Raw genomic sequence first — 18,176 nt, 5'->3', positions numbered from 1 at the left:
CCCAACCTAAACTGATATATAGGAAGCACAACGTAGTCAGGCAGTCGGGGTCAATAACTGTCGGGTCAGTATGGTACTAGGCAGCAGGCAGAAGAGTAGTCAGGTCACTCGCCGGGGTCAGGAACAGGATTTCAGATCAAGTAGGGATGTCCAGGAGAGTAGTCAAACAAGCCAGGAATCAAGCAGGAGAAGTCAGCAGAGGTCAGGATCAGGCAGGGCCGGCAACAAGTCAGACAGGAACAGGAACAGGAACACAGGATACAAGGTACAGGGGCCCATGGAAAGCACACACCAAGGCCTTGACTGTGAGTCTGGCCATTCCTTAAATACAACCCCTGCAATCAGCTTCAGGTGTTTGGCTGATTGCAGGGGTGAGTCTCTGATTGCTGAGAGTACCCGCTGGCCAGCCCTGGTACTGCAGCCCACAAGGCAGGTGAGTCCCACCATTATTGGCAAGTCCATTCCTGACAACTGCTATATACTGCTGATGAGAAAAGTTATTTAGTAGTTTGTTTACTAAAATAATTGCATTTCCATGTTCCGTGTCTGTGGGAGACCAGATATAGCGAATGTAGGGTCCTGGTTTAGTAACACTTTAATTTGTGACATTTATAACTTCCTGGAATTCAACTTTAATGTATTCTCATAAAAATGGAAAGACATATACGCTTGCAATTACTTATTATAACTTAATATATATTTTTTGAAAAGTTGTCTTTTGCAAGGCAAATGTAATATCCATTTAGTGGATATTGTTTGTTCCAATGTTGTCAAATCAAATATAATTAGGAATTGTCTACTATTACAGCATACATGTTATTGTATGGTTTTCTCTCTCAAATATAAACGGTACTGGAGGCACATGTTGTTTTTCTCCATTCCCACAACAGCCACAGTTTTACACACTGGGCAAAAATTGGTAAAACTAATGAGTGAATGCCATTTAATTTGCACAGAACAACATGTATGTACTGTTTCACTAGACTAGTAGCCATGCATTTTTCATAACACTGTGATGTGATATAGCAATTTATTTTTCTATACTAACAATACCTTGACTTTTAGGGTGCTCATTGGTTCACCCCTGGAGGGACAACCAGCTCGCAAGACAGGAGATGTGTATAAATGTCCAGCAAATGGTCGATCAAAATGCATTAAGATTAACTTGCCAAGTAAGCTGAACAAGTATTGTTTTCATATTGGATAAATGTATATCTAGAAATTAGTAACTTGGTAAATGCTTTATTAAGTTGCACATATTTTTATTCTTTAACATGGTTGTAAAGGCTCGAGGTTTTTTACCTTCATGCATTCTATGCATGAAGGTAAAAAAACCTCTGTTTACAGCAGTGCCCCCAGCCCCCTCAATATTTACCTTTGAGCCCCATCGATGTGCATGACAGCCTTGGCTGTCCCAGGTCTCTGCCTCCTCATTGGCTGAGACAGCAAGCTGGAGTCATTGGCTCTTGCTGCTGTCAATCACAGCCCATCAGCCAATGAGGGGAGAGGGGGCAGGGCCAAGCCACGGCTCCATGTGTGAATATAAACAATGCATATATCTATAGGGTGGTACTATGGATGAACCATTCCTAAGCTATGCCACATCCTATAAACTATTGAGAGAGAGAGGTTAGGGCTAAATGGACTTTGTAGGCACATATACACCAAGCAGACATGTAATAAAATCTTAATTCTCTTTATTACGAAAATCACAAATACAAAAAGACAAAACAGTATTGAATAAAAGTGATACCACATATATGCCACAAATTAAAAATAGAAAAAATTGCACCCAGTACATAAATAAATAGATTGAAATCATACAGCTCCTTAACAATTGTATGGACTAAAAGGTACCAGATCACCGATGACTGAGATGACCTTGAACAGTTGAATGAATATAGATATGATATCCCAATTAAAAACTAAGCAGTATCACTTTTAGGCAATACTGTTTTGTCTTTTTGTATATGTGATTTTTGTAATAAAGAGAATTAAGATTGTATTACATATGTGCTTGGTGTATCAATACCTACAAAGTCCATTTAGCCTTGACCTCTCTCTCTCTGTGGATGGACATACGGAGCAGCGGGTGCCCCCATAGCAAGCTGCTGGATCCAGGTTGCTGTGTGCAAAACCACTATGCAGAGCAGGTAAGTATAGACATGTTTGTTATTTTACAAAAAAAAACAAAAATGAATGTTTAGTATTGCTTTAACTTCCCTAGCGGTCTGATTATGTCCATATTTCTGTGCTCAAAGCGGTACATATTTTTGCATGGAAATATGTATTTTTTTTTATTGTAGGCCTGTAATTTTTAGAAATAACTCCCTGAAATCTTTCCAAACAAGAGTCTAGTAAACATCCCGGGTAGGATAATGCTTGAAACACTAAATCATAAATTATAATTTAATAAATAATCATAAAAAATAATAATATAATAATAATAAATTTAATTCAATAATATAATCAAAGCAAAAACACTGAAATTTGAAATAGAGCACCAAGATCGCACATCGCTGAGCAAAGTCGCTAAATCGTTTTCAGTGTCTGATGAGGAATTTCCCCCACGAATCATTATCACTCAATTCTGCAAGTGGTTCTGATTTACTATCGCTGTTCTCTAGCTGGTCTAAAACTGCTTTTGACCCAAAGAGACGCTTTTTGGACGCCATGGACGTTTCTCAGTTTCCAGGCAGAAAGAACAGTAAAAATGCAGGCAGGGCGCAGGACAAAGCACTCGGGACAAAATGTATGTGAAATGCTTTGATACAGTAATGTTTTACTATGTGATTTTAGTGATTTTAGTGAATGTCACTTTTTGCCATTTTCAAATTTCCCACCGTTCCCCCCCCCCCCCGTACGTTCCAACACTCGCAGGGGATGGAACCCAGATGACAGATGCTGGCATCGGCCGGAGGACATTGCCGGGGACACTGCAGGAGGGACATCGCGGGAGCGCAGGACAAGCTAAGTGATCGAGGGATCGCGGAGCAGCGCCGCATGGTATTCCTGAGTGTAGCTCGGGGTTACCTCTTGTGGTACTGAAACTTTACCCCGAGCTACACTCGGGAATACCGCCAGGGAGGTTAACTTCAAGTGGTTCTAAAGGCAGAAGATTTCTTACCGTTTGCATCTTATGCAGTAAGTTAAAAAAACCTTCTAGCTGCAGCTCCCCTTATGCTTACCTGAGCCCCATCTCGATACAGTGAGGCACATGAGAGCCATTGGCTCCTGCTGCTGCCATTGGCCAGTGAGCCAATGAAGAGAGAGTTGAGGGGGCGGGACCAAGCCACACTCTATTTGTGAATGGACAATGTCCATTCACAGGAGCGTGGTGCCGGAGCGAGCCTGCTTGAGTACCCCCATAGCAAGTGGCTTGCTATTGGGGGCACTCGGCAGGGGGGAGGAGCCAGGACTGCTGGTGGGGGACCCAAAAGATCAGGGCTGCTCTGTGCAAAACCATTACACACAGCAGGTAAGTATACAATTTTTGTTATTTTTATTTTAATTACAACTTTTAGAATCGCTTTAAATTCATGCTTGAAGTATGACTCCTCTCTCTATATATAAAACAAATATTACAACCTTTCACTTATTATTTCTTTCAGAATATACTACCATTGCCAATGTTACGGAGGTGAAAGACAACATGACCATGGGATCAACTTTAGTCATAAATCCTAATGGTGGATTCATGGTAAGACTAGTGGTGGACTAGTGCCTAGTCCTTAACGTATGCCCAAACCGAGAAACAAAGCAACTATATATTGCATATAGAGATTCAATGGCTGTATTAGCTTCCCTTTTTACACTTTTTTTCCCTTTATATTCAACTGGAGATTCTAAACACTAGTCCATGAGAGTCTCCATGTTGGCGCATACATAGCAATGGATAAATTAAGGGCAGGTGCACCTGGAGGGAGGCCATATCTCCTTGAAAGTGCAGGAACATACCATAAGCCCAGCACAGCACAATGGGAGTTGAAGGTATCCGGTGTGTCCTTACACCAGTTCCTGGCAGTTCAGTATAACTACCAGTGTGGCCCCATTATAGCAATGGGCCAATAGTAATTTGTGATAAAAGGGCTTAGCAGCAAGCTCCAACACTACATGAAACAGTTGGATCTTTGCTTGCATGAATCAGCCAAGCTATAGCTGGGACAGAAGGTTTGGGTGGTATGTATGCACAGCTCCTCTTTACCTACAGAAGTCTGTTATTTCTTACCATGACAAAGTCTTGTTAATGCACTCTCTTCTTGAAAAACATGCAAAATTATTAGAAAAATTGCACCTGAAAATGCATAAAATAAACAAGTCAAAATGTAAAAGTGTGAACCAGCCCTAGGGGATTAACTAAACAATGCAAAAGTGAAGTAACGTGAATCCGTGTTCTCTTAATCAGTTTCTAGCAGCTTACAACGCCTGCTGTTCTTTTCCATTAGAAGTCTGGCAGGTTGATAAAATACTGCTCTCAATAGGGGAAAATAGATATGATTTCAGTGCTCCTGGTGTGAACTTTGAAGATTAACTTCTCCACAATGTCTTTAGCTACATACACTATATTGCCAAAAGTATTGGGACGCCTGCCTTTACACACACATGAACTTAGCCTTAGTCCGTAGGTTTCAATATTGAGTTGGCCCACCCAGGGGTGGACTGACCATTTGGAAACTAGGGCACTGCCCGAGGGCCCGGGGTCAGTAGAGGGCACCATGAGATGACCCTGGTACCTTTTTCATAGGCTTTTTTGAGTTTGGGCAAAGACACAGGGGCCCCATGATCCCCTATTGCCTGGGGGCCCCATGAGTTGTCAGTCCGCCCCTGGGCCCACCCTTTGCAGCTATAACAGCTTCAACTCTTCTGGGAATGCTGTCCACAAGGTTTAGGAGTGTGTGTATGGGAATGTCTGGCCATTCTTCCAGAAGCGCATTTGTGAGGTTAGGCACTGATGAGAAGGCCTGGTTCACAGTCTCCGCTTTAATTCATCCCAAAGGAGTTCTATTGGGTTGAAGTCAAGACTCTGTGCAGGCCAGTCAAGTTCCTCCACCCCAAACTCGCTCATCCGTGTCTTTATAGATCTTGCTTTGTGCACTGGTGCGCAGTCATGTTGGAACAGGAAAGGGCCATCCCCAAACTGTTCCCACAAAGTTGGGAGCATGAAATTGTCCAAAATGTCTTGGTATGATAATGCCTTAAGAGTTCCCTTCACTGAAACTAGGGAGCCAAGCCCAACCTCTGAAACACAACCCCACATCATAATACCCCCTCCACCAACCTTGGTGGAATGCCAGACAGAGAAGAGTGATTCGTCACTCTAGAGAACATGTCTCCACTTCTCTAGATTCCAGTGGTGGTGTGCTTTACACCACTGTATCCGACGCTTTGCATTGCACTTGGTGATATAAGGCTTGGATGCAGCTGCTCGACCATGAAAACCCATTCCATGAAGCTCTCTACACACTGTTGTTGTGCTAAGGCCTTTGTGTGAAGGCCACATGAAGTTTGGAGGTCTTTAGCTATTGACTCTGCAGACAGATGTTAACTTCTGCGCAATGTGTGCTTCAGCATGCGCTGACCCCACTCTGTAATTTTACGTGGCCCCCATTTCATGGCTGAGTTGCTGTTCCCAGTTGCTTCCACTTTGTTATAATACCACTAACAGTTGGCCGTGGAATATTTAGTAGCAAAGAAATTTCACAAATGGACCTATTGCACCTATCACGGTACCATGCCTGAATTCACTGAGCTCCTGAGAGTGACCCATTCTTTCACAAATGTTTGTAGAAGCAGTCTGTTTGCCTAGGTGCTTGATTTTATACACCTGTGGCCATGGAGGTGATTGGAACACCTGAATCCAATTATTTGGAGGGGTGTCCCAATACGTTTGGCAATATAGTGTAGCTGAATGAGGCCTTGTTTTAAAGTGCTTTCACTGCTTCCTTGAGATATGTAAATATTTTATTGTGCATAGACTGGGCACAGGTTCACATTAGTAGCAACTGATTTAAGAGAAATATTTAATGTGTATCTATAACTCAAATGTTTTTATAGTTTTGTGTAGAGTATTTAGAGCTTAGAACCACTGCCAGGAATTTTCTGCTAACCATTGTTACTAAGACAAAATGTGATAGGAAAATCTAAAATTTTGAGTTTATCACCAGAAAAAGAATAAGACCACATTCACATGACAAGGGTGGCTGCTGGTAAGAATGAGTAGATTCTTGCCGGCAGAATTGTACTCTGTACAAATCAATGGCCAGTACTGCCTCATGGGACAAAGCAGTTACATGAAAATAGAGCCTCTGACGACCCTGTTTGCAGACAGTTTGCATCTGGGGATGATTTATTATAGGGCAGCACAGTGGCTAAATGGTTAGCACTTCCGCCTGGCAGTACCAGAGTTGGTGGTTGAAATCCCAGCCATGGCACCACCTGTCTGAGTTTGCATGTCCTCGCTGTGCCTGTGTGGGTTTCCTCCAGGGACTCTGGTTTTCTCCCACACTCCTAAGACATGCTGGTAGGTTAATTGGATCCTGTCTAAATTGACCCTAGTATGTGTATGAATGTAAGTTAAGGACCTTAGATTGTACACCCCTTGAGGGTTAGAGACTGATGTGAATGTACAATAAACTAACTATACAAGTAAATGTAATAAATGTATTGAGCTCACACAATTGGACAGTTTGTATATGGCTTTAGCACACAGTGCTACCTCCAAGGGTAGGAAAATATCTACCCCCAGCTACCCATGTGAATTTTGTCTAAAGGGCAAAATATGACTTGTTCCAGTGACACTGGAGAGATTTTCTCTCATTTCCTGTTGTGTTTACAGGACTAAAAGTGAAGGACAATCCCCAATAGAACATAGCAAACACAATCCTAATAGGGTTAACCATTCCCTACTGTATCCAAAAAAAGAAAAAAAAAGTTGTGCTTTAGATATACCTCATACTTTATTAGTTATATTTAGAATGTGTAGGGAATACTTATTTTTGTGAAATATTAAGCCATTTTCTCTGCTCCCCAAGGCATGTGGACCCCTCTATGCATACAGGTGTGGAAGCCTGCATTACACAACTGGAATTTGTTCAAATGTCAGTTCTAAATTTCAAGTTTTAAACTCAATTGCTCCTGGAGTTCAAGGTACAGTACACTCACTACATAATAATGTGGGTTACTTGTGATCTGGTAAAAGTAGTTTCCTATCTAGACTAATTGCCTTAAGGGTAATTCTTTTTTTTATAGTAAACCTTTTCCTTTGCCACCATTTACAGAAAGTTGGGAATTGGAATTAATTTACCCAGACAATAAATAAACCTAAAGGAAAAATCTGATCTGCCTGATAATATAGTGCCATTTTAAGGCAGGGGTTGAATCATCTACATGTGACATTTGTTTTATGAGTACTTCAAAGGTAAGGTGTTCCAGACCTAGCATTGCAATAGTTGCAGGAATGTATAGCCAAGGTCTCTGGTTGTGCCTCCCTGCAGCTATTGTAAGGCTAAACATAGAAATCTCAACCCACTTGCTGCATTACCCAGAATGTAAAATGAGTGAAATATCCAGCAGCAAAATGAGCCCTCACCTAATAATAAACAAAGTCTTTTGACCACAGCTGATGCATAGGAAGGCAAACAAAAACCCAATAAAGCATGGTACAATTTGCTCAAGCAGTGGAAAAATAAATGCTTTCCTGCTCCCCCAGAAATCAATCAGATATTCCATGGATCAACTACGCTTGGTGTTATTACTTATACATGTTAATATCTGGTTATATTTTGTGCAGTTAGGAATGCTTCCAGCCCTTTTTTAACCACTTGCCGCCCTGCCACTGTATAAATACGGCGGCACGGCGGCACTGGCAGGCAAAACCACGTTTTAAAACGTGTGTTTTGTAAACAAATAGGGGGCGCGCGCGAGGCACGCCGCCGCCCTATCTGTCCCGCCGATCACCGCGGCGGATGTCAGTCGCCGGGTCACAGCCGGTCCTTAGCGGCTGTTTCCCAGCGATCGGCGGTAAACAGTGACAGACAGCACAGCTGCAGTAGCTGTGCTGTCTGTCACTTTCTTGTCAGCTCGAGGACGAGCTGATGGAGAAAGAAGAGTTTCTCTCTCTCGATCAGCGGTGTCCAGTGCAGTACACACCCCCGCCCCCTAGTAAAACACTCCCCTCACTCCTATAACCCTTCCCTGCAAAATAAAGTTAACCCCTTCCTCCCCAGTGCCATTAGTACAGTGTCAGTGTTTTTCCTTTTTGCACTGATCACTGTATTAGTGTTTTTGGGGATGTCAGTGACCCCAAGTCAGTACCCCCCAATGTCAGAATGTCCGCCGCAGTCCCGCCATAAGTCGCTGGTCGCTGCCATAATTCACTGATCGCCGCCATTATTAGTATAAAAATAACCCTAAAAATCCCAGTATCTTTCCCGCCATTTGTAAACGCTATAACTTTCACGTAAACCAATTAATTTACACGTATTGGTTTTTTTTTTTAGCAAAGACATGTCGCAGAATGCATTTTGGCAGAAATTTATGACTAAATTTGATTTTTGCATTTTTTTTTTACTAGACATGTTTTATAGCAAAAAGTCCAAAATATTGTTTTTTTTCCTCAAAATTGTCAGCCTTTTTTTTTATAGCGCAAAAAATAAAAACCGCACAGGCAATCAAATACCACCAAAAAAAAGCTCAATTTGTGGGGAAAAAAAAGTATGTAAATTTCATTTATGTACCGAATTACATGACCGCGCAATTGTCCGTTAAACTAGCGCAGTGCTGTATAGCAGAAAAATGGCGTAAATTGCAGTATTTATACCAGTTTGTAGACGCTATAACTTCCACACAAAGCAATCAATATACACTCATTGGGATTTTTTTTAGCAAAAACATGTAGCAGAATACATTTTGGCCTAAATTTATAACCAACTTTGAGTTTACTATATATTTTTTATAGCTGAAAGTAAAAAATATTGTTTTTCTTCAAAATATTTGGCCTTTTTTTGTTTATAGCGTGAAAAATAAAAAGCGCACAGATGATCAAATACCACTGAAAGAAATCTCTATTTGTGTGAAAAAAAGGACGTAAATTTTGTTTGGGTGCAGCATTGCATGACCGCGCAATTATCAGTTGAATTAGTGCAGCGCCGAGTAGTAAAAAGAGGCCTGGTCATTAAGGGGGGTAAATCCTCTGGAGCTCAAGTGGTTAAAATAATCTACTGAGTCTTTTCCACATTTTCATAGCGAAGAAACCTTTCCGTACTTGGAGGTTAAATTTTGCTTCCTCCAGATGTGAAGAGTGACCTCTTGTCCTTTGAAATGACCTTAACATGAATAACTTTACACCAAGTTTACTATATGGACCACTTAAGTATTTATACATGCTGATCATATCCCACCTCGATTCTTTCCTCTCAAGAAAGAATAAATTCTGTTCAGCTAATCTTTCCTCATAACCGAGCTACTCTATGCCTCCTATCAGTTTGGTTGCCCTTCTCTGCACTCTCCAGTTCTCAGTTATACTTTTCATGAACTGATGACCAAAAACTGAACTGATTTTAAAGATGAGGTCTTACTAATGCTTTGAAGAGTAGCAAAATTATGTATTTCTGGTGTCTTTACCTCTTTTATTACAAGAAAGTATTTAGCTTACTTTAAAAACTGCATGTAGGTGAAGAGATTTTCTATGAGATAGAGAACTGGAGAGCGATACAATCTACTGGCATCAACCTAAAGGTAGCCTTGAGTGGACTTTGTCTTTAATCATTCTCTATGTATTACATATTTATTATGTATTTATTTCTTTATTTATTTATTTCAGGTACTTATATAGCGCTGTCAATTTATGCAGCACTTTACATAAATGTTGTACATATGATGTAACCTACTGTACATTTCTTTACAGAATGTACCACCCAGCTGGATCTGGTGATAGTTCTCGATGGCTCTAACAGTGTTTTTCCTTGGCACAGTGTCAGCACATTTTTAATAAAACTATTGAGCGGAATGGACATCTCTCCTACACAAACTCAAGTAAATATGCTTTATTTAAAATAAATATATATATATATATATATAGTGCATTATAATTGTGATAGGCTTAGTTTGTCTGCTAGTTGGTACTGTATAACATTATGGTTGACTGACTTGGTTCTAAACCTTAAACCATTCCTTTATTGTTTTCCCAGGCAGTGCAGAGATCAACACTGCAAAGTGAAACAAAAACGAGAAGCGCACCAACCTTGCGCATTACCTCAGTAACCAAAATATATTAATTAGAAAATGGTACTCACAAACAGCGAATAAAATCAGAGCTCTGATGAAGAAGGTATGGCCTTCGAAAAGCGTCAGCTGTACTGAGTGTCTACCCCCATGATGGGATTTGCGCTGACTCCTTATCTTTGAAGTCCCTTTGAGGACTTACATGCCTGATTTTATTCGCTGTTCGTGAGTACCGTTTTCTAATTAATATATTTTGTTTACTGAGGTAATGCGCACAGTTGGTGCGCTTCTCATTTTTGTTTCACTTTGCAGTATTTGTCGGGCTTTCCCAGCCTTGTTTGGAGCTGCACAACCTTTTATGCACTGGTGGTCGCTTTTTCCAGTTCTGGTTCCATCCATTTGCCACCCGCCTGGGTCCTAGAGCGCAGGAGAAATCGCATCTGGTCTAGTGCAGAGATCAACTCCAGACCTGCCACTTGCATGTAAAAATGGTCAGACTCCACAAAAACCAATGTTGAGCTGAGGATAAATGCTGGACATTAGTAAGTCAAATGACTTACTAACATATTATACTAGGGCCTTAGGCTGCATTCACACTTGAGCGTTTTGTAGCTTGAAGCTCCAAAAAAAGCTCAAACTTAAAAAATTAATTGTTCTCTATGGTGCCTTTTGGCACAATAAGGTGTGAACAGGCACCATAGAGATCAATTGAATTTTTAAGTTTGTGCTTTTTTGGAACTTTGCGCTTCAAGCTACAAAATGCTCAAGTGTGAATGCAGCTTTAAGGTCTCATGCACACTGGGCATCAAAAATGACACAAGGGCGTGTGACTCTATGTTAGCCTATGTGATATAGATATTGTGGCAGACAGTCTGACACTAACTGACACTTTTAACAATTTGTGGGAAACAGTGACAGTAATACAGTGATCAGTGCTAAAAATATACACTGTTGCTGTACTAATAAAATTGGCTGGGAAGGGGTTAAACATTTAGGGTGACCAAAGAGTTAAATGTGTGCCTAACCAGTGTTTTTATGTGTACTATGTGGTGCTTTCACTGAGGGATGTGCTGGTTTTTATTCCCTGTTTTGCAGGGAAAAAAATCCAGAACATCCCCGCTGACAGAATAGAGCTGTGCCTTGTTTACATAGGCAGAGCTCTGTTCTGTCTTTCTCCTCGCTGATCAGCGGTGCTGGCGGTCATCCATTTGCTGGCACCCGCTGATCAACTTGTGTTGCGCCTGCTGCCCTAAAGTGCTAGATCACGTACTGTGCTGCTGTATAACTAGGTTATGTGGTTGGAAAGTGGTTGAAGTATTTAGAAAGCTTACCTTTTAAAACAACCCATTCAGTTTGAAATAGAAATGCAAGGCAAAATATGTTTGTATACATATATACTGTGTGTGTATATATATTTGTATATATACAGTATGTGTGTGTGTGTATATATATATATATATATATATATATATATACATATACATATATATATATATATATATATATATATACATATATATATATATATATATATATATGTTTTTTGTTTTTTTTTTTACTTTATTTATTTATTTTTTTAATCTCTTTTTATAAGTGATGACATAATTTCTGTTCTCAGCACCAAAAGAGTGGAGGGGGTGGGGGTGGGGTGGAGACTGAAGGGTGGGGTGTCAGCAGAAGGCAGAGAAATAGCAGAACACTGATCTTCCTAATGAGGATCGGCATGTCAGCACATGTCTGACCATTGGAAGACAGGCAGCTGTGCTCCCATCAAGATTTTAAACAGCAAAGAAGGGGGACTGGCAGGATGACAAGGTATTTCACACAAAGGAAGAAATACTATGATAACAGGATACTTTTTAACACAAACACATGGTACAACAACCTCATATCAGGAATATAAAGTGTAGGGGTAACAAACACTTTAACATATCACTACGCCAGCTGCCAGTTTAATTGCTCTGTAGTAAGCAAGACTGCTATTCCGTGCATCCTATTCCTAACTTAAGGGCAATCCAAATTAACTACAGTACTTAATATAAAAATATACTGTATATTAATCTAGCAATACACACGGAGAGATGCAGTATATAAAGGAGATAGATGATGGAACCTGGCAACATCCATCTTAAGCTCAAGTAGAGTTTTAGGACCAAAATACTAAGTGAGCGTTTTATTTTTATAGTTGAGATTGCTCACTATGAAGACGCTAAAGTTAAAGAGAGATATATAAAATTAGTGGATGGGTAAACCTACTAGTATCCATCTAAAACTCAAGCATAGTTTTGGGACCCAAGTGTCTTGATCAGTGAATGTTTAACTGAGCTTTCTCTTTTTAAGGTTGGCATTGTTCAGTATGGAGCAAATGTGACTCATGAATTCAATTTGAACACACACTCTACCACAAAGAGTGCGCTAGATGCGGCCAAGAAGATAACACAACTAAAAGGCGATCAGACGCAAACAGCTCATGGTATTGAAACAGCAAGGTATGTGCAGAAAAAAGCTCTTCTTTGTTTTCTGAGAAAGTATAGAAGATGACTTTCTAAAGGTCTAAGGACCGGCAATACTGTGTTTTTGTTGAACAGTAGTAGCATAGCTTCGATATACAGGATCCTGGCATAGTAGTAATATTAACCTCTTCACACCAACAGTACGGATTTATGCCGCCTCTTAGCAGGTGGGCCCTATCGCTCAGAGGCCACATATACGTGTACCTGAATGTAAACAGAGCTGTGCCGGGAGCACGTGCCCTGTGCGCTCCTGGCACAGTTACCGGCGGCTAATGAAAAGCTCCTGATCTCTACTTGCGGTCATGTGACCGCTGTGACAGCCAATCACAGCGGTCACATGATCAGAAACCCCGCCTCCAGTTCTGGGTATCAGAAACCTCTTAAAGGGCCTTGAGGCGCCAGCGTTAAGGGGTTAATCCTATATATTTCAAATGCATCTCACTTTCTTCAACGCAAGCCACCTATAAGCCCCACTCTACCTCTCCAGGTCCCTCATATCATAAATATAAATAAAGGAGGTGCGAGCACCTTAAATAAAATAAACCAAAAAAGCTGCTGTGAACAAAAAGGTAACCAATAGCACCCTAAAACATAGATAATCAGAAATTGGTAAAATCAAAAAGTTCCAATGTAAACAATATATAAAGTGACTCTCGTGCTTAATGACTCTGGATCCGGTATCAGTGCAGTAGTGGTAATGGTAATGCGCACTCACCGGATGCGCATAATTAGTGCGCCTTATGTTAAAATCCAGATGTCATCAGACAGGTATTAGGTAGATGGACTTCCCTCTCAGAGATGGTGGGTCGTCAGGTTAGATGTTATGGGGTTGGTAAATATGTTCCTCGTCCTTATAAAGCTCCTTTACATTCAACCTGAAGTAACTCCCTGGATATGCAGATCAACCCTCAGGGTATGGCAATCCGTCCTAGAATAGTGGGTCTGCTGGTTTAAAGAGCTCCCCCAGGGGGTAAGGACAAGGAAACTCCCATAGTGTAGTAGTTATAAACAACTTTATTGTGATGCATCATAAAAGGTAAAAACAGACAGGACTAACCATCTGGTATTAAAGATGGCCGCCGGAGCTCCACGTTGCTCCGGCGGCGTGATGTCACGGCGTGATGTGGCTTCTCCTAGGAGTTACTTCAGGTTGAATGTAAAGGAGCTTTAAAGGTCGAGGACCATCTTTATCAATCCCATAACATCTAACCTGACGACCCACCATCTCTGAGAGGGAAGTCCATCTACATGATACCTGTCTGGTGACATCTGGATTATAACATAAGGCGCAATCATTATGTGTGTCCGGTGAGTGCGCATTACCATTACCACTACTGCACTGATACCAGGTCCCTCAGACCAGCCTACACTTTCTCTGGATCCAACACCTCCATTCATCTAACCACTGTTCCACCTGCTGCATCTGCACCCACTGCATCCAACACACAAACCACACATAACTCACCCTAACATACACAAATAAAACCAATATCCTCCTCCATTCACATTAATATATCCTACAACCTCAACTGTCTGTAAAATGAAACCTCAACGTCCTCCTACTTCTGACAACTTCAAATTCTTATACTCCCCATAGTTCTTTTTACCAATCTCAACATGTTCTAAATCCACATTAAATCCATTTTTAAAAATATAAGGACGTTTCCACATCTCCAAAGCATTTAGAAAAGGTGGGTGGTTGGAGCTGGAGTACTGCAGCCTGTGTAACCAGTCAGCTTTAGTCCTCATGCACACTGGACATTTTTACAACTGCTGTTTTTGGCTTTTTACGTTTTTTTTCTACAGTTTCTCTCTACCATGACCTTCTTATTCCACTGCTGTGTTTGTGGAATTATACTATCTTAAACCTTTTTTTTTAATTTATGCTAGTAAACATGCTAGTAAACCCCCCAGCATGTTATCCTATGTGTCCATGCACACATAGACTGTAATCAACGTTTTTTGGCAGGGACTTTTTTGGCTGGAAAAAAAACCCAGGACTAGTGGTTTTCTAGAGGAGTTTTTTAGCTGTAAGAATGCTCTATTGCTGAAAAATGTGGTAAAACACGGTGAAACATGGTAAAATGCTGCAAAAACAGACAAAAATAAATATTTTTTTGGGGCAAAAAAAAACTGCTAAATATCGCAAACGTGGAAAATCGCGGGAAAAGACAGAAAAACGCTGCTAGACACTAATGCAAAAAACGCTAAAAGAGGCTGAAAAACGCACCTTTTTAACGTGACTTTACACAGCTAACGTTACCAGCATTATCAAAACGTCCCGTGTGCATGAGGACTCAAACTTGCAGGCCAATGCAGAAATTTCCTCACACACAGGCTTTGGGGGTTGTAAAGAGAGAAACACTTGTAAAACAATAATGCAATATCTTAAGAAATAAAAGGCTCACTGCAACAAACATCAAAAGAACAATGCAGGAGATGCCTGACATTTCATTGCTTTCAAGTTCTTTGTAAGCTGGGCAGCACAGTGGCTAAATAGTTAGGACTTCCATCTAGCAGCGCTAGGGTCATTGGTTCAAATCCCAAACATGGCACTGTCTGCCTGTAGTTTGCATGTTCCCTGTACTTGTGTATGTTTCCCCCAGGTTCTCCAGTTTCCTCCCACACTGCAAAGACATGCCAGTTGGTTAATTGGTTCCTGTCTAAATTGGCCCTAGTATGTGTATGTATGAATGTGAGTTAGGAACCTGCTCCTTGAGGGCAGGGACTGATGTGTATGTACAATATATATGTGTAAAGTGCTGTGTAAATTGATTTTGCCACATTTTGTCTTTCCTGCGGCCTGAGGTCAAAACGTTCCTATCCTGAACGCGATTCTTTTGAGTTCAGAAGAGGAAGGATTAACCTCACCTAACCGCAGCAGCTCCTAAACTCTGCTAAAAGCCTATGTGTACATGGACACACAGGCTTTTATGGAGTAGAGTTTAGGAGCTTTGGCAAAAAAATGCCAAAAGCTCCTAAACTCGAGTTTAGCAGCTGCTCATGTACATGAGCCCTATTAATAAAAAACTGCTTGGAAAAAGAGTAAACCAATTATAAACACAATTAGATTTCTGGGGGGGGGCTGCAAATTAGTTTGGGAAATAATTTTAAGAACAGTAAAGCCTTGTGACCCTCACTGACTGTATGTACTGCATCAGTACACTCTGACTTAACCACTTCAAGTCCGGACACTTGAAGTGCTATCACATTTTGAATGACAATTGTGCGGTCATGCAACGCTGTACCCATATGAATTTTTTAGCATTTTTTTGAGACAGATAAAACTTTATTTTGGTAGTATTTATTCACCACTGGGATTTTTATTTTTTTGCTTTATAAATGAAAAAGTCCAAACATTTTGAAATAGAAAGTGTTTTTCTTCTAAAATTTTGCAAATAAAGATTATTTCTTCATAAATCTTGGCCAAAATGTATACAGCTATCTTTTAGTTACAAAAAAATAACCCAGATTAGTTTATAACCAAAAATTATAATTTTTCAAACTTTTTTTACATTTTTATTTTTTTTTTAATATTATTATTTATGTTTTTTAACATACTGTCACCCAGTACAGGGGGTGATGAAGATTTATTTTTTACCCATAAAGGCTGTAAAAGCAATCATTTCTCCTTCTCCTTCTCTCTGGCTGCATTCTTGCAGCCATTGAGAAATACTGTGAGAGCTGTGATTGTTCACAGCTTGTCACATGGTACAGGGCTGTTGTGGATAGCCTTGTACCATGTGACCTCTGTGATCATTCACAGATTTCATACGTAGCAAGCAATGATGTCAGGAAGTGACATCTTGCTTATTACTATTCATGTGATCACTGATTGGCCAATCAGTGATCACATGATTGGGACCTCACAAAGAGGTCCCATACAGCGAACGGTGTTCCACTGTGTCCGGAGGACACAAGAGGCACCGGATTGCGTAGCCATGCTCTCCCAGGGAGTGCGCACAGGCAGTGAATGCAGGGGCCGTTTATAAATGGCCAACCGCTCCTGCCCTGCTCCCGTCCGGCCGTTTATGTACATGGGCCAGAGGGGAAGTGTTTAAAGATGAACTGGGGGATAGACAAAAAAATCACCCATTAGTACACCACCCTACACAAAACAGGTAATCTATCTATCTATCCATTCAGTCATATCTGATCCTTGGCGATTGCATGGAATGTCACTCGTAAGCGACTTTTTCCATGAATTCTCTTAGCAATTATTTTACAGGGTAGGTTGCCAGGTCTTTCCCCAACTGATCCCGCATGGGATGAACCTAGGTCAATTTAGACAGGAGCCAATTAACCTACCAGCATGTCTTTGGAGTGTGGGAGGAGACCTACACAAGCACAGGGAGAACATGCAAACTCCATGCAGGAGGCGCCATGGTTGGGATTTGAACCCATAACCCATTTACTGCACGGCAGACATGCTGACCACTAAGCCACTGTACCGCCCAAAACAGGTAATACATTTGTGAAATTCCTTATCATTGAAGAGAAAAGTCTAATTTAATTTTCAGGAAGTCATCTCTGTAATTCAAAAAATAACATCATCTGCTCTGCCAAGGAGGACAACAGGAAACTACATTTCCCATCAACCTCTGGCAATTGTAGTAAATGTGGGTGGGTACACTGCCATCCTCATATGTGATCACTCACCCTCCAGTCACAACAGAATAGGAACTAATTGCCCTGGCATTCTGTTTTTAAGCTCAGAATAAATATGGCCACATGCCTAGAATTACATTGTTTATCCACTGTTTTCTGCTGGAATAAAATATTAGAATTCTTCTTCCTTTTTTTTCTAACAGCCGCCGCTGCTTGTATGCTGCCATGTGATCACATCCCCGGCCGCAAGAGAACAGAAACCAAGCAGTGGGACACAAGGCTGCATTCACACTAGGGCGTTTCAAATCAGGGATGGAATTGCTGCTATTCTTCCAGCAATTTGAAAACGTGCTGTGAAAATTTGCAAACATGCGATCGCGTGTTCAGATGCCATTCATTTCAATGGCACCTAAAAATGCAGAGCGTTTTTGTTGCAATCACGGCAAACACATTTTGCTGCGATTTTCCCCAGGAGTATGCTGTGATTTTTCCCGCGAGGTTGTCATGATTTTTACCTGCGATTTTGCAGCGTTTTTACCCATATTTTGACACGATTTTACCCGCAATTTTACCTAGAATTTTGCCATGATTTTACCTGTGATTTTGCCACGATTGTACCCATGATTTTACCGAGATTTTACCCGCAATGTTGCCATGGTTTTACTTGGAATTTTTCCACAATTTTACACGCGAATTTTCCGCAATTTTACCACATTTAAGGTGCATTTTTCATAGGTCATGTGACTCAAAAACTCATGAAAACCACAGCACGTTCTATTTGATGCGTTTTCAATGCATCTCAGGCCTAGCTCACACCAATGCAGTTTGTGTTTT

General features: G+C 40.8%; 1 protein-coding gene across 1 annotated transcript in view; it reads left to right on the top strand.

Annotated features, from left to right (window-relative positions):
• ITGA1 (integrin subunit alpha 1) overlaps nucleotides 1-18,176 on the top strand; it is a 190,037-nt gene that overhangs the window by 62,898 nt on the left and 108,963 nt on the right. The window contains exons 3-7 of the mRNA XM_089682692.1: nucleotides 1,066-1,172; nucleotides 3,612-3,700; nucleotides 7,032-7,146; nucleotides 9,905-10,032; nucleotides 12,562-12,710. Of these exons, the coding sequence (XP_089538818.1) occupies nucleotides 1,066-1,172; nucleotides 3,612-3,700; nucleotides 7,032-7,146; nucleotides 9,905-10,032; nucleotides 12,562-12,710 (588 nt within the window). The remainder of the gene's footprint in view (nucleotides 1-1,065; nucleotides 1,173-3,611; nucleotides 3,701-7,031; nucleotides 7,147-9,904; nucleotides 10,033-12,561; nucleotides 12,711-18,176) is intronic.

This window comes from Staurois parvus, unplaced genomic scaffold (assembly GCF_062004578.1).
Source record: "Staurois parvus isolate SC_StPar_1 unplaced genomic scaffold, SC_StPar_1.0 ptg000294l, whole genome shotgun sequence".
In the NCBI taxonomy this organism is placed as follows: Eukaryota; Metazoa; Chordata; class Amphibia; order Anura; family Ranidae; genus Staurois; species Staurois parvus.
Note: the sequence above shows the minus strand (reverse complement) of the source record. Positions and strands in the feature narration are given on the sequence as shown.